The sequence below is a fragment of the Microcaecilia unicolor genome, chromosome 1, assembly GCF_901765095.1.
Source record: "Microcaecilia unicolor chromosome 1, aMicUni1.1, whole genome shotgun sequence".
NCBI classification, from domain to species: Eukaryota; Metazoa; Chordata; class Amphibia; order Gymnophiona; family Siphonopidae; genus Microcaecilia; species Microcaecilia unicolor.
The window spans coordinates 156,206,605-156,227,924 of NC_044031.1; the positions used below are offsets into that span (position 1 = coordinate 156,206,605).

Genomic DNA, 21,320 nt, shown 5'->3' on the forward strand with positions numbered 1-21,320 from the left:
GAACTATTCAAGCCCTTAGAGTCAACTACAGGACAACATCTTACCTGGACCTGGAAAGCTATTTTTCTCATAGGAATTACCTCAGCAAGAAGAGGTCTTGGTGCATTACCCTTCATACACACAATTCTTTCACAATAGGGTGCTTCTTTGCACTCACTCGAAGTTCTTACCCATAGTTTAATCACCATTTCACTTGAATCAAACCATAGTATTACCATATTTCTTTCCTCCACCTCATTCATCTCCAGCAGAAACTTCATTACACTCTCTGGACTGCAGAAGAGTGTTACGTTATTACCTACATTACACTAAAGACTTATGCAAGACTTTGCAGCTGTTTGTTTCTTATTACTCAAACAATCCAGGCTCATCAGTGTTGAATAGGACGCTATCCAACTGGGTTTCAGATTGCGAACCTTAAATTATCAGGGTGAGTAGGTACTTACCAATTTTGTGCGAAAGCTACTTCTGTAGCAAATTTTAGATCAGCATCCATTATGGATATTTGCAAAGCAGTCGCATAGACCTCTGTTCATGCCATCACTAAACATTACTACCTGGATCATTCTCCCCAGCATAAGATGCAGCCTTTGGACAAGCAATTCCTTGAAACCTTTTTGTATATAAAAAAAGAAGATGAACAAGCAGAAAGAGTATTACCATTTATAACTTCACCCATTCTAACTCTACGGGCCAACAGTTGTCAAATGATAGTGTGTGGCCCTTAGCTTGGGACTCAACTTTGAATGTGCCTGCATTTCCCTGGTAAGTCTACAGAGAAAGTGACGTTGCTTACCTCTAACGGGGATTCTCTGTAGATGACAAGGAAAAACAGCGACACTCTCCCTGCCCACCATCCCCTCAACACTATGTGTCTCTCCTCTTTTAGCTTTGTGATAGACTGAGGGAGAGGAGGGAGACCAAGGCAGCATGAGAACTCCTGCATATGTACAGAGATGACAAACTCAAACATCTCTAAGCTGAAAAACTACTCCGACATCCATGGCTCCATCGGATGACATCACCTATGACTATGGGTGCATTCCTCTGTCATCTACAGGGAACCCAACTGTCTTCATTAGGGTGTGAGCATGAGCATTTACACTAGGTACAAATTCAATTCAAGGTAAGGTATACACATATGAGTTTGTCTTGGGCAGACTGGATGGACCATGCAGGTCTTTTTCTGCCATCATCTACTATGTTACTATGTTTGACAGGTGTAAGTTCTCACACCCAAAATTAGACATGGGAAGCACATCAATGGATTGATATTCAAAGCGATTTAACCGGCCAGAAATCGTTCCTGGCTGGTTAAATCATCTTTTTAAGGTTAACCAGTCATTTTTAGTGGCACTTAACCAGATAGTGCAGCTAAAAATATCTGCTTAGAGCTTATTCCAAAAGGGCATTTTGGGGTCAGAATCACCACTTGGCTGGTTAAGTGCTGACATTCAGCACTTACCCGGCCAGGTTAACCACATAAATGGGACTGCTTAAAAGGCTGTCCTACCTTTATGCAGTAACCCATAGCCTAGTCGTTCCCAAACCTGGTCCTGGAGGTACCCCAACCAGTCAGGTTTTCAGGATATCCACAATGAATATTCATGGAAGAGATTTGTATGAGGTGAAGGCACTGCAATAAAATCTCTCTCATGAATATTAACTGTGGATATCCTGAAAACCTGACTAGCTGGGGTGCCTCCAGGACCAGGTTTGGGAACCACTGCCATAATTGGTGAAATGCTGAATATCTTTCTTAATCAGCTATATGTTAGCTGGCTTTGCAAAACTGGGTATTCAGTACTAAAGCCTGGACATATCCCGATATTGAACATCTGAGTTTATGCCAGTGGCAGCCAGCAAAATGCTGAGTGCCACCAGCTGAATATTGACCCCCAAACTGCTATTCGGTAAAGGGTGCTATGCATGGAGCACCCTTTACAGAATACTATCTTAGTGCAAATCATAATGGTACCTAACTTTGGGTGCCATTAACTGAATCTGGCCCTTGGAGTCTTTATGGCACTGTAGAGCCTTTTGCCACTTTTGCTACTTTTAGGTTTGTGCCACTTATAATGACTTGTAGTGCCGTTGCCTCAATTATAGATGCCTGCCAGTAAGTCTTAAGCAAGTTTCATTGAAAGTGGATGGAAAAGCTCATTGTTTTAGAAGCACATTACTTGCTCCTTTGACTTTAATGGAAATAAATGACACAAAGGGGAGAACAACACTTCTCAACAAGCAGATTTTAGATTTGACTCGTGCCTTTTTCAGAAACTGTAGTTATTTTCCTGTCCCTGGAGGACTTGTAATCTAAGGGGTATTCAGAGGCACTAAACTGGGCAGTGCCACTGAATATTGGTTCTGACCGCTGTGGCACTGTCCAATTAGTGCCAGGGCAGTCTAGGGGCTGAGACATGGTTAAGACAGCAGATATACGGGCACTGGGCATATTTAGTACAGGTACTTGCGTATCTAACCTAGCATAACTGCACAAAAAAATCAGTTCTATCTTTGTCCAGTTAGGTATGCAGGCATCGGCACTGAATATTGGCTGACACTCTCATAACTTCCAGGTCCACAGATGACCTGGATGTTCACTGCTGGTACCTGGACATGAGCTGGTTGTGTCTATCTGTGGCTTAAAAAACACTGTCGGCCGCAGGCTACATATCACCTAGTAAGTTTGTACATGAGGCAATGGAGGGTTAAGTGATGCCCAAGATCACAAGGAGTGGAGTCTAGGTGGAGAATGGGTGGGATGCTTATATGCATAACTTATAGAATACTATAAGTTATGCATGTACCTACAGCATTTAGGCATAAGCACTTACACCTGCTCTATGGCTGGAGTATATGCTCATGCCTAAATTATATGCTTCTATTGCACCTCTAATATTTGTATTCTATAAGGGAAAGTATGCATTTACTTTCCTTTATAGCATAGGCAGCACATAGGAGCTCTCTAAATGTCTATATATAGATGCACAGTTATTGGCTTTCCCCTAAATAGCAAAAATTATGCTTTCCTGGCATCACAATGCTCAAAGTAGTGCCTGCTATTTTTCAAAGTACCAGGCTTTTCTAAGTCTAACTCTAAGTCTTAGTCTATTAATTTTTGATATACCACCTTTATTGAAGCACAAATCTAGGCGGTTTACATATATAACTATTCAGGCACTTGCACTGTCCCAGATGGGCTCACAATCTAAGTATATTGTACCTAAAAATACCTCACCCCAATACTCTTTCTTAAACATTCCTTCTTTGAAAGACCCCCACTCCTGGGTCCCCAACACCCCAGCACATATCAGGGATCTCCTTGATGGCTAGGGAAGGGCAGAAGTGATCCACAGTTGGTCTTGTCCCAGGGACACCCAAGTTCAAAATGTTAGCCAAAGTCTGTTAATGGTAGTCTAGAGGTACTACCGCTAGAGGTCAAGCTGCCAAATAAGGTACTGCAGGTTGGTGACTTGGGTAGCAAATTTTATTGTGGTAAAATATTGCATTTTACTGTAGCTTAGTAACCACAACTATCTATGGGCTCTGTTTACTAAGGCATGTTAGTGTTTTTAATGCACTTACAATTAGCGCGCTTGCTATTTGTGTAGGCATCTATAGGGATATTGTAGGTGCGTATATGGTTAATGCACGTTAAAGATGCTAACGCGCCTATAACGCTGCTTAGTAAACAGGGCCCTATATCTTAACATCATTTTTGAAATAAAAGTCATTATCAGCATATATAAACTTATAACATTCAATCATTTGCATCTCAGTTTGACTTAACAACCTTTTATCATATTGTCTTTGTGCTGAAGGTATTGTGTATGACACCCTAATGCTGAAACATCAGTGCATTTGTAGCAACTATTCCAATCATCCCGAGCACGCTGGAAGGATACAAAGCATCTGGTCAAGGCTGCAAGAAACTGGGTTGCTAAACACATGTGAGGTAATCAAAAACTATGGCCATCCTTGGGAGTTTTTACATCACAGATTATAAAGGAAAAATCAATGTTATCTGTATCACAGTACCATAGAAAGCAAGAGACAATTACAATCACACAAGTCAATTTACCAACCTTTTAGTAGAATTAGACCTCTTGGCTCACATACTTGAAATTCCTTTAGACTCTGCCAGGTACTTGTAACCTGGATTGGCCACTGTTGGGAGCAGGATACTGGGCTTGATGGACCATTGGTCTGACTTAGTATGTCCATTCTTATGTTGAGGAAACAACCTGATTGACCTTGAGGGTATCTTAAATAATCATCTTAAGACTGCATGCATGGTTAAAAAGTATGCACATACTTTTCCCTGTGCAAACTTTGCTGGAGTTTTAAAGTGAAAGTAGGCATGTACTTCCAATTTGAAAATTACTCCTGGAAAACTGTGTATTTAACTGTGTCAACCTACTTTATTGGAATGCACCGTTTTTCTGAGTTAATTTAGTAATATACACCTGAATTTTGAGAGGTATGCATAATAACACAACCCCCTTCCATAATCTCCTGGAAATGTCTCTGTTGAGTTCAGGTAAAATTACCGAGGTATAGATTGTACATCCATAACATTACATGCATATCAGATGCACAGTTTTGCATGCACTACTTCCACGGGACTCAAGGAGGCAGAATGACTGTGTGTAGTTAGTTTTGAAATCTGTTGACCTGATATTCAGCCACAGAGGTGAGTATTTCTGTTAAACGCTGGCTACCATGGTCAAGTTATCTCTAGATATTCAGAGCCAATATTTGAGTATTTTCAAGTACTATAGCCAGGTATAAAAGACAGTGCCTGGAGTAAACCAGAAAATGGTGATGTTTAATACCAATACCCAGATATTCACCTGGATAAATTATGACATTTTTTGAAGTCTGACATTATTTGGATTGTTATCCAATTACCGGCATTGAATATCACCAGTCTGTGGATAACTCGCAGCTCCTAGGCTCTGCCCCTGGATTGCTTCTATGCTATCCACATAGCAGCGAGGTAGCCTAGCGACGTTTGCTTGCATTGTCTGGATACTGCCACTGAAAATACAGGTATGGTCCCTATCAGTGCTTCTCAACAGGGTAATATCACCTACTACCTGGATAAGTAGCTTTGAATATTAGGCTGCATACACCACACGTATTTCTCATCCACTTTGTAATTCATGGACCCTGATAGCCCTTACATTTTAAAAGGAAACGTTTGAAAATTAGGTTTCAGGTCTATGGATACTGTTTTGTGGGCAAAGGGTATATGTAGGTTTATATGGAGCTTTGCATGACTGCAATATTCAACATACATCCTTTCTTCTGTGTTCTTAAACATCAGGAAAACAGATATATCTATAATAAGGCCAAACAATTGCAATTTTTCTTGAAATAGAGGGTGAATCTGATGGTGGGGGCTAATGTTCCTTCTGTTTAAATCTTTACGATTTTTTTAAAGGGGGTTATCATATTTGTTACTGTTTCTCTTTAAATTAATTGAGCATTTTGCTTTCACATGTATTTGTTTTAGAAGTCTTCCACTTTATCATCCATGCTGCTGCTTTTTTTCTATGCAGTAGCTGGTGTTTTTTGAACATTTTGTCATGTGATGCTCCGCTTTTACAGGATTTCCCAGAGAAACAACTTCTTACAAAATTATGCATATTGGGAATATTTATTTCCTAGATATATTTCATGTTTTGTCAATGCAGTTTTCCTTTGTTATATTTAAATAGTTGTAATAAATAGCTAACTACAAAAGATGAATTAGACAGTCTCCGAGGACAAGCATGCCTTCATATTCTCAAGAGCTGGGTGATGTCATTCAATGGAGTCCAGTGCGGATGCTGACTAGCGCTATTAACAGAAAACTTTCTAGCAGCCTCCTACTGCGCATGCACTAGGAACTTCCTGCTCAACATGTGAGTGCGGGCTCCTCAGTCTTCGTTTTTCCATGGAGCAGGGAGGACGCGTCTTTGTGTTCTTCTCAAGCTCATATTTTTTCCTCTTCTGATTCCTGTGCAGGTGTTCAGTTCTCTCAGATCATTCTTTCCCTTTAAGTTACCCTTTCTTTAGTTACACTTTTAATTTATTTTAATTTTTTTGGCCCTTAAATTTTCCTTTATTTTTCCATGTTGTTAGGTCCTTTTAGGCCGGAGCCCTGACCTCGACTTGAACACTGCCCCTTTTTTTCTGGTTCAAAATTGAGTCATCTGGGACAGTCATCAAGATTCAGGTCTGAAGGCCTACTCCCATGGGAGCAGTACTTCAGCAGTGCCAAGCAGAAATTGAAGAAACAATCATACTCATTAAAATATATATATCCACCCGAGTGTATTATAATACATCAAATAGTCCATGCATTAAATTTATTTATTTATTTGTGGCATTTATATCCCACATTATCCCAAACAAGTTTGAGTTCAATGTGGCTTACAATAAACAGAATAGGATACATAACGAAGAATAATGCATAAGTAATTTGTTCTAAGAATCCAACTTTACATAAACGTACTGAGATAGCTATGGATTTTAACATTTAGAAAATCTATTATGAATGAGAAATGGTTAATAATCCCAATAAATAAATAATATGAGAGAGCAAAATTGTTCATCCAACTGCAGATCAGTCTGGCCCAAACAAATCAATTTGATGGACTAGACAAAGGCCATAATTATGCCATGTCCTGCTTCGAAAATCTTCTCCAAATACCACTGGAGATTCTCAGGAAGATTTTGGTGATATTAGTTAGGGTCAGCTGCATCCTAGGAGGAAAAAATAACGGTCAAACATAACTCTCAAAACATTAGATTTCTCTCTTATGTCCAAATGCTATGTTAGTTCACTTTTAAGTATAATAAATAGAAGTAAAATGAAACAAAATAAGAAATTAAAATGACACTTTACCTTTTTTATTGAACTAATTTAATACATTTTTTGACTAGCTTTCGAAAGCAATATCTTCTTCTTCAGTTCAGAAATGAGCAAAATTTTGACAAATTTCAGAATATATGTGAAACATAAAAGCATTCCAGTGACAGACTCACAGGTAAAGGCAGGGGATGGGGGGGCGAGATATAGGGAAAGATGTCAAAGTATTATTGATAATGAGGCCCTTTTACTAAACTATGCTAAAAAGTGGCCTGCACTATTTATAGCACATAGATTTCCCATGTGCTGAGGCCACTTTTTGTATGGTGGTAAAATGGCCTCAATTGTTTTTCCCATGAATGGCCATGTGCTAATTTTCCAATTAGCGCATGGCCATTAGCACGGGAGCACTTACTGCCATATATTTCCCAGGTGGCAAGGGCTCTCATGCTAAACCCATGCTAATCAGCAGCATACAATGATTTGCTAATTAGCTCATAGCATGCTTACTCTCTGCCCCCAAACATGCCCCTGTGCTAAAACATATTATATATTTCTTATCGTGCGATTGGTGAACACTGATCCCAGAGCTACTATGGGACAACTGAGCACATTTCACAGTAGTGCCTTTTAGCACGTGGTAAGCATGCATTAGTGCTTACCACCATTTAGTAAAAGGCCTCAATATGATAGGAAACCCACAACTGCCATTATAGAATTCACACTTAGGGCCTTATTCTATAAAGGTTATGTTCCTTAATTTATGCTCCTAAATTATGAGTATACTTTATGATCAAAAATAGATTATGCTCCTAATTTAGGAGCATAAATTTATGAGCATAATCTTTATAGAAAATGTCCCTTAGGGCCCTGTCTACTAAGGTGCGCTAGCATTTTTAGCGCATGCTAAAAATGCTAGCGTGCCTACAGCACAGCTTAGTAAACATGGCCCTTAGTATGCATCATCCCAGTGCCTACATTTTGGTGTTCTTTTTTTGAATCTAACCCTATTTCATGTATGCCTAGTCCTAAATTTATTTGGTCAGTTTTCCGTATACCTGACTGAATATTGCTGCTATGCAGGTAATGGTGTTTCCTATTCCGGCACTGAATATACCTAACTTAGAGGCCCTTTTACCAAACTGCGGTAAAAAGGTGGTGTCGGTGCATGGATTTGCTGTGCACCAAGCCCACGCTACTCCTTCCGCTCTTTAGTAAGAGTCCCTAAAATAGCAACCTTGAAATATCCGGCCACTAGCCTCATTAAAAGAGTCTGCTGTTTATTAAATTGCACTACCGTGTTTCTGTGTGCTAACATTGTTAATGTGCATTATTAGTAAATAGGTTTCTTTGCATAAAATAAGCCTGCAGTAAAAAATGTAGTTTAGTGCATAGTAACACAGTAGCATCTTTCAATAAATCTAATCTAATATGGGCATTTTAATTCCACCTTACCAATATGGTTCAAGGCGGATCACAAGAAGAGACCCACAGAGATGATCCCTCTTATAACAATGTACTTTCCTAATAATTATTACTAATCATTCATTCTTAAATCTAAATGCTTGTCAGATATTGTGCAAAAAGATAGCCTTTAACAATTTTCCTAAAAGTGTAATAACAGGTAATATTACAAATACTACTCGGCAGGGCCCCAATCAGGGATCTTTGTCTAGTAACTGAGTTCCAACAAGTTGATACTGATGGAATTTAACTTATTGAGCAGAATGCAACACCCTAGAAGTAGAGTAGAAAGAACTTGTATCTTCATGATATTCTGGTGCTAAACCATGTAAGATCTTAAAAACAAACAGCAATAATCAAGTCAAGCCGTTAGTAAGCATTAAATAGCATGCACAATTCAGGACTAGCACAATCTATTACAGAACAAAAGAATACAATAAAAAAGAAAAATAAAATGAAACAAAACTTTCTGCCTGCACACATTTCAAATTTATGCGAGAAAAGACAAGCTGGTGCCGAAAAGTACTTTAACTTGCACGAAATAAGATACAGTATCAGTTAGAGATGTGCACAGGAAAAATATTTCGGTGTTTTCAGATTTTTACTGTTTTTTACCCAGTTTGCTCACTTGTTTTATTGTTTGTTTCATACATCTATTTTAATAAAAAATGTTTGATGCCTGTTAGAACATTTTAATGTGGTTACATTGATTCTGTGTATGCTGGTTCGTAGGTAGCTTGTATGTGCACTAATTGTTTTTAACAGAGTGCTAGTATATGTACATTCCTTGTACAACTTGTGATACCTGTACACTCATATAGCTTTGGGATTCCAGACTGGCCCTGTCTTAAAAAAGTAGATTTATGAGTAAGAAAATGTTCCCGTCCCTACAAGGAAATGTATAAGAATCTGTGTATGTGAAGATTGTGCATTCCGAAAGATTTAAAAAAAAGGATAATTTTATTGAAATAGATTCTAGGAGTTATTATAGAAGCCTTATTCACAATTTCTATGTTAAAATTCTGGAATTCATAGGTGGAAGCAACATCTATGTGTTAATGATGATTTTAGAAAGGGCTCAAAAGGGATACTCATAATATGTAAAAATTGCAAGGGGGCATTTTGTAGGCATGGATTGGTTATAACTTAGGGAGGTGGAAAATCTGTGCATGCATTCCCTATTCCATAAAAGTGCATATTTTCACATGGTGATTTACAGCTGCTGCCTGACACATAATAATGTAGATTTTTAAAAGTGTTTGTATGAGCCAGCCTTTTCTAGTAGGTATTAAGAGAGCTATCCTCCTTAATCCCCCACTGTTTACTACTTCTCACTCCCAAACTGAAAATAAATAGACTGCCACACATTGCCAAATACCACCTTACATGTCTACATGTCAGCACTTATGCATGTAAGTTACAGTATTTCCTCCATTATTTTTCCCACATATATATTTATAAAATGGCTGCTCTTGCTGTCCAAAGTGGTACATACGCATGCACTCTAAGAGGTATTTTAGAAAAGGCCCTATGCCAGCAGATCCTTTTCTAAAGTAACAATGGCACTGAGAACATCCTGACCTAGATGTCTTAGTTCCAATCTCTATGCTCTACAGAAAATGGGGGTCCTCAAGTTACAAACGTCTGCTGTACTTAACAGCATCAAAGGATCCAAATATGCAAAAAGCATTGAAGAACAAAGGTGATGTCAAGAATCTATATCTGACCTTCAACTTGGAGTATGAATCTATCAACATATATAGAGTAACCTTGACTTCAGATCTTCGGTGTGTTTATTAATTATTTACTACGTAAACTACACCTCTCCGCTGTACCGTTGGATTGTACTACTATTATAACAGTGGGAATCCTCATTAGTCTAGGTTAATAGTTTTTGCTTTTTTGCTTTTTTTATGCTTATTCTTCCTTTTTAATATCATAGGGTTAAAAAGGAAGAATAAGTATAAAAAAGCAAAAAACTATTAACCTAGACTAATGAGGATTCCTGCTGTTATAATCCAACGGTACAGCGGAGAGGTGTAGTTTATGTAGTAAATAATTAATAAACACACCGGAGATCTGAAGTCAAGGTTACTATATGCATTAAGAAGACTGGGTTGAAAAGTTTAAAGTGCCACAGAGGTATTAATAGATAATATTGATTCTAAAGAGCACTATTGTTGAAGTGTAATTTACAACATATATAGAGAAGGAAAGAAAAGAATTTGCAAAACAAGAGAAAGAGCTCTTAAAAAATGTAATCAGCAAGCAAAATAAAGAAAAGAAAAGAAAAGAAAGTGGGATATGCACAAATACAGTGGGAAATGCAAAGAGTGAAGTGAGTGATCATATATTAAGAAACTCCCCCACCCCCAAAAAAGATCCATTGAATCACAAATACAAATAAAAATAACAGAATATTAGAGATAAGCAGCAGATTCAGATACACTGAGTATATTTCTTCTATAAGGCAGAATAACTCAATAGAAATATTCCTATTTGTGATCAAATTTAATTTCAATAATTTAAGAATATATTTTAAAAAACATAAGAAAAGCCATGCTGAGTCAGACCAAGGTCCACTGAGCCCAGTATTCCAGCTATGACAGTAGTCTATCTGGGTTACAAGTACCTAGAGGGTCCGAAAAAGTTGGTTCCCCAAGGTCTATTGGGGAACTTGCAAAATGTCATTTGAATCTCACTATAACAGTCACATTGCTTAAAAAACTAAACAAAAATAAAATAGAAAAAAAATATCCTCTGAGACAGTGAATGGAGAAGCACAAGATTGGTTACCAGCAATCCATAGAAAGCTAAATTTTGAAGTCTGTTTTATTTAAATAAAAATCATTTTGAATCAGCTTCTATGCACTGAATATCCATTGTAGTAGCAGGGATTTCAAACCAATGGGGATTTCGAATTGATGCAAGAAAACTGTATTGCCTTTGCCTGAAGTGAGGCTTAAAAATAGTGTCTGAAAACAATTCTCATCAATTGAGTATCCTCTGCAGCGGCTGAGGCTAGGAGTGGTTTTTGGAAACTGGAATACATTTATAGATTCATAATTTTTTTACCTTTGCTGCCAAGGACTGAAGTCTTAAGGTCATGGATCTGAGACTGAGAGTTTCCCATGTTTAGATGACAGCTCTTAGAGTTTTTCCAGGGAGGAAAGAATCCAAACCTGGAGTGAAGTAACTCCAGCTGATCTGCCAAAAGGGATCTGGAAAACAAACAGCAGTCTACTGTGCTTCTTCCAAAGAGGAGTTTCATATTCCAGTCAGTGTGACCCAGTGTCAAAAAGGTGCTAAACCACAGAGGAAAGGAGGATTTTATACTAATGCAGTTCTCAAGTTTAAAAATGCAGAAAGCAGCACAGTCATTGGATTTCAGTTAGTACAGTTAGTAGTAGACAGGAAAAAAGGAAGCAAGCAAGCTGTGGGATTGATCAACCATTAAGTCCCCTGGATAATTTCAGCCTTCCAGAAAGCAGCCATTTGTGGAGATGCAATAGGACAAAACCATGACATGGGATGTTTGAATAATACACTCTTAACTGATAATTGCCACTGAGTACAAAGGCAGGGTCCTTTGGCATAAGATAAAGTAGTGCAAGTGACTTACATTTTAAAGGTTAATAAAATAAAATATTGGACTAAGCTAATACAGATGTTAAAACCTCCAAATACTAGTCAAAATAAGCAATTTTATAACAAAGCACCTATGGGACTCTTTTACTAAAGCTGCACCCCAAAAAATGGGCATAGTATGTCCTTTTGCTAAGCCTGCTTCTTGCACAATCATGAAGAAGCCTGCTTTGTATCTGTTTCATATATGACCATGCGATAATGTTACCATTAGCGCATGGCCATTTAATAATATTAATGTGGAAACCCTTACCATCTCCTAAATAGGAGACGGTAAGGGCACCTATGTTATCCTGTAAGAACATAAGAATAGTCATATTGGGCCAGACCAATGGTCCATCTAGCTCAGGATCCTGTTTCTACAGTGGCCTTTCTACAGTGGCCTCTAGCGCTAGTACTGTAAAACAACTGCTAGGTGCCTTTGAACCTGGAATTTCAACAGAGCAAGAGCACCATGAGCTTGTTCCTGTTCCCCACTATGGACACTGCATCACCAATCATATCAATAATAGCCCAAACTAACTAATGTGACCAGTGAATTTTTTTGGATTTGTATACATAAACATGATTACAATAAAAGAACAAACAACATCCAACTGCACAGAAGAACCAGTGCCACATTGATGGTGCTTGCCAAATGAAGAACTTGCATAAATTACTTTATATTTTTTGAATTGCCAGTATGTCATTATACATTTTTAGACCATAATAAGAATAGCCATTTTTAAAACCAAGATACGCTATTACCACATCCTATAACAAGTTCCAGAGCTTAACTATTCATAGAGTGTCCTCTAGTCTTTGTGCTTTTTGAAAGAGTAAAAAATCGATTCACTTCTTCTTGTTCTGCACCACTCAGGATTTTGTGTAGACCTCAATCATATCTCTCCTCAGCTGTCTCTTTTCCAAGCTGAAGAGCCCTAACCTCTTTAGGCTTTCCTCATGAAAGGAGTTCCATCCCCTTTATTGTCATTTTGGTCACTCTTCTTTGAACCTTTGCTAATTCTGCTATATCATTTTTGAGATATGTTAACCACAATTGAACAATCCTCAATACACCACAGTAGAGTGAGCTAAACTCAGTAAGGGTAAAACACCTTAAAAAGGATAAATGGGGGGAAAGACCTCAGAAAGCTGTGGTCACCAGCTCATTGGCTGGTTATATGCAAGAATCAAAATTATTCAAACCACAGTACATAGCTTTAATCATCGGTCATAAAACCCTTGATCCAAGCTAGGTGTGTAATCACTGATTTTTAATTTTTCGTATTGCTCTTGTGAAAAAACATTAATGAGGCAATAGCTCTCCACAGCAATTCTGAAGTTCTGATAAATCAAAATTGAACTTAGCTTTGCTTGATTTTACTTAACCGTCCCTTCAGCGAGTATACAAATGCAACTGACCCGTTTCATCATACGGCTTCTTCACTGGATAGTGGATACCGGGACCCTCTTGAAAGGTAGTAATCAATCAAACACTACATAAGTACATAAGTATTGCCATACTGGGAAAGACCAAAGGTCCATCAAGCCCAGCATCCTGTTTCCAACAGTGGCCAATCCAGGTCACAAATACCTGGCAAGGTCCCCAAGAAGTACAAAACATTTTATACTGCTTATCCCCGAAATAGTGGATTTTCCCCAAGTCCATTTAATAATGGTCTATGGATTTTTCCTTTAGGAAGCCGTCCAAATGTTTTTTAAGCTCTGCTAAGCGAACTGCCTTTACCACATTCTCTGGCATCGAATTCCAGAGTTTAATTACACGTTGAGTGAAGAAACCTTTTCTCCGATTCGTTTTAAATTTACTACATTGTAGCTTCATCGCATGCCCGCTAGTCCTAGTATTTCTGGAAAGGGTAAACAAACGCTTCACATCAACTCATTATTTTATAGACTTCTATCATATCTCCCCTCAGCCGCCTTTTCTCCAAGCTGAAGAGCCCTAGCCACTTTAGCTTTTCCCCATAGGGAAGGCGTCCCATCCCATTTATTATTTTTGTCACCCTTCTCTGCACCTTTTCTAATTCCACTATATCTTTTTTGAGATGCGGTGACCAGAACGGAACACAATATTCAAGGTGCGGTCGCACTATGGAGCAATACAAAGGCATTATAACATCCTCATTTTTGTTTTCCATTTCTTTCCTAATAATACCTAACATTCTATTTGCTTTCTTAGCCGCAGCAGCACACTGAGCAGAAGGTTTCAACGTATCATCAACGACACCTAGATCCCTTTCTTGGTCCGTGACTCCTAACGTCGAACCTTACATGATGTAACTATAATTCGGGTTCCTCTTTCCCACATGCATCACTTTGCACTTGCTCACCTTAAATGTCATCTGCCATTTAGATGCCCTGTCTCCCAGTCCTGTAAGGTCCTCTTGTAATTTTTCACAATCATCCTGCAATTTAACGACTTTGAATAACTTTGTGTCATCATCAAATTTAATTACCTCACTAGTTACTCCCATCTCTAGGTCATTTATAAATATGTTAAAAAGCAGCGGTCCCAGCACAGACCCCTGGGGAACTCCACTAACTACCCTTCTCCATTGAGAATACTGACCATTTAACCCTACTCTTTGTTTTCTATCTTTTAATTAGTTTTTAATCCACATTAGAACACTACCTCCTATTCCATGACTCTCCAATTTCCTCTGGAGTCTTTCATGAGGTACTTTGTTGCATTTGTATCCCACATTTTCCCACCTATTTGCCTTTGTCAAATGCCTTCTGAAAATCCAGATACACAATATCAACTGGCTCATCTATATCCACATGTTTGTTCACCCCTTCAAAGAAATGTAGTAGATTGGTGAGGCAAGATTTTCCTTCACTAAATCCATGTTGACTTTGTCTCATTAATCCATGCTTTTGAATATGCTCTGTAATTTTGTTCTTAATAATAGTCTCTACCATTTTGCCCGGCACCGACGTCAGACTCACTGGTCTATAATTTCCTGGATCTCCTCTGGAACCTTTTTAAAAAATCGTTGTTACATTGGCCACCCTCCAATCTTCCGGTACCACGCTCGATTTTAAGGATAAATTACATATTTATCCGTAAATTATATATTACATACACTGGCAGTTCAACTTAATGGATGCAGCAAACACAATACTCAAAGTGCTAACTGGTTACCGCTTCTATGCCCACTCTCTGCCCCTGACATGCCCCCTCATAAAAAGTTACCAAAACAAATTGCATCTTTAGTGCATGCAAATGCCAAAAGTAACACAGGATGTTTTAGTGTTTCCTGAGTTAGGCCATTTTTGCTGCATTACGTATGTATTAGTGCCTAATAGCTCCTCTTACTAAGTGGCAGTAAGCCCAATGTGGGCTTACTGCTCATTATACAGGAAGTACTGCTGGGCTACCGCAGTACTTTTTAACATATTTATAAATGACCTAGAGATGGGAGTAACTAGTGAGGTAATTAAATTTGATGATGACACAAAGTTATTCAAAGTCGTTAAATTGCAGGAGGATTGTGAAAAATTACAAGAGGACCTTACAGGACTGGGAGACAGGGCATCTAAATGGCAGATGACGTTTAAGGTGAGCAAGTGCAAAGTGATGCATGTGGGAAAGAGGAACCCGAATTATAGTTACATCATGTAAGGTTCGACGTTAGGAGTCACGGACCAAGAAAGGGATCTAGGTGTCGTTGATGATACGTTGAAACCTTCTGCTCAGTGTGCTGCTGCGGCTAAGAAAGCAAATAGAATGTTAGGTATTATTAGGAAAGAAATGGAAAACAAAAATGAGGATGTTATAATGCCTTTGTATTGCTCCATAGTGCGACCGCACCTTGAATATTGTGTTCAGTTCTGGTCACCGCATCTCAAAAAAGATATAGTGGAATTAGAAAAGGTGCAGAGAAGGGTGACAAAAATAATAAATGGGATGGGACGCCTTCCCTATGGGGAAAAGCTAAAGTGGCTAGGGCTCTTCAGCTTGGAGAAAAGGCGGCTGAGGGGAGATATGATAGAAATCTATAAAATAATGAGTTGATGTGAAGCGTTTGTTTACCCTTTCCAGAAATACTAGGACTAGCGGGCATGCGATGAAGCTACAATGTAGTAAATTTAAAACGAATCGGAGAAAAGGTTTCTTCACTCAACGTGTAATTAAACTCTGGAATTCGATGCCAGAGAATGTGGTAAAGGCAGTTCGCTTAGCAGAGCTTAAAAAACATTTGGACGGCTTCCTAAAGGAAAAATCCATAGACCATTATTAAATGGACTTGGGGAAAATCCACTATTTCGGGAATAAGCAGTATAAAATGTTTTGTATTTCTTGGGGACCTTGCCAGGTATTTGTGACCTGGATTGGCCACTGTTGGAAACAGGATGCTGGGCTTGATGGACCTTTGGTCTTTCCCAGTATGGCAATACTTATGTACTTATGTAGTGTTTGATTGATTACTACCTTTCAAGAGGGTCCCGGTATCCACTATCCAGTGAAGAAGCCGTATGATGAAACGGGTCAGTTGCATTTGTATACTCGCTGAAGGGACGGTTAAGTAAAATCAAGCAAAGCTAAGTTCAATTTTGATTTATCAGAACTTCAGAATTGCTGTGGAGAGCTATTGCCTCATTAATGTTTTTTCACAAGAGCAATACGAAAAATTAAAAAGCAGTGATTACACACCTAGCTTGGATCAAGGGTTTTATGACCGATGATTAAAGCTATGTACTGTGGTTTGAATAATTTTGATTCTTGCATATAACCAGCCAATGAGCTGGTGACCACAGCTTTCTGAGGTCTTTCCCCCCATTTATCCTTTTTAAGGTGTTTTACCCTTACTGAGTTTAGGGGATAGGGAGTAGTTTTATAAGAGCTGCCTGATGCCGGTGGCTAAAATGTGTACAACTGCCTTGCGCTGCCTGGTTACCACTGGGCTAACACGGGAGCCCTTACCGCCACCCGAAATGGCTGCACGGCAAGTGCTTTACTTGCCGCCCAGCCATTTCCTGTAGAAAAGTGAGACTTAACTTTTACCAGCTGTGGTAAAAGGGGACAGCATTAGGACATGGCCATTAATACAAAAATTCAAAAATTGGCCATTTTACTGCTACACTTAAAATGGTCTTACCCCCAAATTCTCTAAATGGTGTCCAAAAATACATGCAGAAATCTGTGCATGCTGCCACTTGATGCTCACAAGTTAATTAGTTAACAAATCAATCAGGGCTGATAATTGACCACTAACAAGCAATTATCAGCACTAATTGGACTTTGTGTACATCCCTCTACGCGTAAGCTAGAAAGTAATATGCTAGTTTTCCAAAGCGTATAACAAAAAAAGGTGTGCGATGAAGGGGCATTCTAAAATGTATGCATGCTGTTCTAGATTCACGCCTAACTGTGCATAAACTGGCTGCAGATATGTAGGCCTGCTCTGTACAACACGTTTTTCAGTGTGGTTTTCCCCAAACTTTCAGTATTCTGTTTTAGTGTTTTGGGCCTGACAACCAGACCTTGCAGACAGATGTGATCTGTGAAGAGGTGTTTAAGGTTGAATATTGAGATTATGCTACATGGCTGTTTAGTCTTCTAAAGGGTACCTTTGTTACTTCACCAAAGTGACCTCATTGAACCTATCCTTTGCCACACAGAAGGATTTCTTACTAACTGTTGTATAACAGGTTGGTTGGTTGTTCTCTCAGACTTCCAGGAAACCTCATTGTTTCAGTCTGAAGACTGTAGTAACCTCTCTCCCAGAGACATATGCATTTCTTTGCTCAGAGATGTAAATGTTCTCCTCCTAGGGCATCAGTACAGATGCCCATGAGATATGGCTTTAGAACAATGAGGTGGCCTAGTGGTGGTGGACGATGTGCCCAAATCATGAAGAAACCAGGTGTGTTAACCACGCAGAACTGTACTCCAAAAAAGTTTTTTTTTCAGTGTAGAATTGGCACCCACCCTGCATTCAGATGACATCTGAATTCTATGTTGAAATTTGCACATTCTATTGATGGCAACCAAGGTGAGTGGTGTTTTTTCTTTTGGGATTCAGGCACCGTGTAGCCATGTTGTAGATGTAATTTGGAATTCAGATGGATGTATGCTTTCAGTGCACCATACAGCCTATTCACTTGCATTCTGTCCTGGCTATTCTGCCGTACACTCTTCTGGTCTCTTCCTGCCCTACCTGTGTCCATTTCTCTATTCCCCATTACCTACTGCCGCACAATAGTGTAGGCTGTCCCTTAGACCTGTTATTGGATGAGCAAAGAGCTACAGCAATTTAAGCCATCTCTTCTTCTCCTTTTTAAAAGATTGTTTCCTTAGTTATTCAGAATGACTCCGTTTTTCACAGTATTGTGGACTTTGTAATAAGGACAATTTAATTTTTGATGTGAATTACATCAGTTTACTTACATTGTGACTAATAAGGTTTTGGAGTTAATGTAGCTTCTGTGTTAATTTAGGCAAATTTTAACTGGGTGAGACCTTCCAACATATGCTAGTTGGCAAAGATATGCAAGTTAAACATAAGTTGAATCATATGTGGTATTGCAACCTGCATTATTCTAGCATCTATAGGGCATGCCCACAATTGCCCAGTTATTTCTAATGAACACCAGGAGCAATTTGTCAAGTCTGATGGATACCATCAATAACAGTAGAAGAGACATGCTTCAATAACAGTTAGCATATATTGTTACATCATGTTTAAGCTAAAATTGGAGTTTCCTGTAAAATCACATACATGCAAAGGAGATGTCAATATGAATAAATCAATTGATCTAAAAAAGATGTGCCCACAAAATATGGTAACATACAATATAGTTGCTCTTGATGTTCTTTATTCATATTAGACAAAAATAATTCCCTCTGTGCAAATCTAGCTTGCAAATATGCCCATTGGATGTGGATCATAGGATAACCATGACTCAACATTTTATTTCACAACACTTTAGCTTTCAATTTAAAAAATTTAACAAAGATGAGCATAAGCAGTTTAGCTATACAAATTGACTAACCCATAGGTTTGGTTTTAAATTACATGTATGATGATTCTTAAATCGCAGGAAATGACTGTGGTCCATTTATTTCCTAAATAAAGTTGTTTTCAAGAGACTCTCTTCTTTATATATTTGAATATCCTAAATATTAATCCATAAAGAGTGACAAAGCATAATGAATTTAAGAATAGGATTTTGTTGGTTAAGCTAATTCACAAATTGTTCAAGCTCTCCCTAGATGAATTCCAATTACAAAAGACATCATCCAAAACTTATTTCCAAAACTTCTCTGACTAAAACACTCCTGAAAGGTAGATTATAGACTCCTCATATGCCACTGTAAACTGCATAGCTACTGAAGGGATCATTGTGGCACCCATCACAATGTCATGCTTTTGTTGATAAAACACTCCATTATAATAAAAATAGCACCTGAAAAGAGGAAATACACCTGTTGTCTATACATCTCTAAAACACATTATTCCCTTAGAAACCCGCTCTCTCCACAAAACAGGGGCATGACCAATTTGATCTACATTGCCCCATAGTAGAGGTGCAAGAGTGGTAACAATGGGGTGCTTCACATTTTGATCTAAAATATGCATCGCCTGTACTGTTTCCAGCAAAATAGGTCAATCCTATGTGCTGGAGAGATGTATAATGACTACTAACATGGGAAGCATGAGTGGTTTAACCAGCTGTCTTTCTATAATAAGCCAAATAGGAATATTATCAAGCTAGGTGGTTTGAAACCACAAACACAAACCACAAACTAGAAGCGATGGCATAGGTTCTAAAATCAGGGAAACCTATACCTCTCTTCTTCTTAGGTCTTTTTAATGTCTTAAGGGAAATTCTTGGTATTTTAGATTGCAACAGGAATTTGCTTAGAAGTATGTACAGCTGCTTAAAAAATGAATTTGGAAATGGGAGGGATAACATCTGCAAAACACAAATCACTTGAGGAGATATCATCATTATTGTTTCTAACCTACCCCCACCATGTTAGCTATAAAAGTAATCATGTATTGCAGATATATTGTATTTTTGCCAGTAAATGTTGGACATTAAGCTGCAGAGTAGAAGTACAACAGAACATGATACCTAAATATTTAAGTTCAGTATTACATCATTGGAGAGAAACAGAGTAAGCATGTCTTTTGTACAAATATATTTAGGGGAATCACCTCTGTCTTCTTCTAATTTACAGAATACCACAACATAATTGGTATTGTCTAGGTGGGTCACCTCAGGTATAAAAGCACATCATGGGAAAGAAAAAGATGACGTATAGATTCCATTCATAAAAATTCTGGCACATGGAAGACGATATGGAGGGGCATTTTTAATATGACATTTAAATCTGATTTTGAAAGTTTTGCGGAAAACATCTAAAAATCCAGTAGCAAGCATGGCTATTTTCAAACCAGAAAAAAGTCCAACTTTTAGTTTTGAAAATGGTCATTTGCTAGACATTTTTGTGCTCTTTTTGGACCATTTTTAGAAAATAAAACTCCAAGGAAAAAACACAGAAAAATAGGCCATTGGGATGTATGGGGGGATGTATGCATGCTCAGTAAACTGGCAACACAGACATGTTTATGTTAATGTTTATTCGTTTATATCCCGCCTTATATCCAAAGCAGGTAACAATGTAAATCTATCTATCTATCTATCTATCTATCTATCTATCTATCTATCTATCTATCTATCTATCTATCTATCTATCTATCTATCTATATATATATAAACAATAATATCCCAGCAGAGCAGTGGGGCACGCTAGGGATGCTGCAGTGAACTTCACATAAAAAATCCCAGGTATACATCTCACCATTATTCCATTATATTATATGAGGAGCCCTCCAAAATCCACCAAAAAACTACTGTACCCAACTGTACACCACTACAATATCCCACACAGATGACACTAGAGCCCTTGATATAAAAAAAAATAATCCAGTTGTATGAAAGAATTATGGGGAATGGAATGAAAAGTATAATCAGTAGTGGAAGGGTGCAACAGTCTCCAGATGTCATCCAATGCCATGTCCTTGAGTAGTTGACACATGGCAGTATGAGAATGTGACAGCTTATATGATGCTGATGATCTCCCCTAAAGGTATGTGATCAGCATGTATGGAAGTAAGCAGTTGTATTAAGTCTCTAAAAAATTGGGGGTCATCAATATTAGATCCATATATATTAAGAAGGATATAGCTTTGATTGGCTATCGCTGCATTGACATATACCCATCACCTTGGAAATTTTTATTACATTTGTACCCCGCGCTTTCCCACTCATGGCAGGCTCAATGCAGCTTACATATTTTATGCAGGTACTTATTTGTACCTGGGGCAATGGA

The 21,320-nt window shown here is 38.3% G+C and overlaps 1 protein-coding gene across 1 annotated transcript in view; it reads left to right on the forward strand.

Moving 5' to 3' along the window:
* The window catches only part of LOC115470681 (histone deacetylase 9-like), a 632,873-nt gene that overhangs the window by 35,328 nt on the left and 576,225 nt on the right, over positions 1-21,320 (forward strand). Inside the window, exon 3 of the mRNA XM_030204118.1 lies at positions 3,825-3,958. Within this exon, the coding sequence (XP_030059978.1) occupies positions 3,825-3,958 (134 nt within the window). The remainder of the gene's footprint in view (positions 1-3,824; positions 3,959-21,320) is intronic.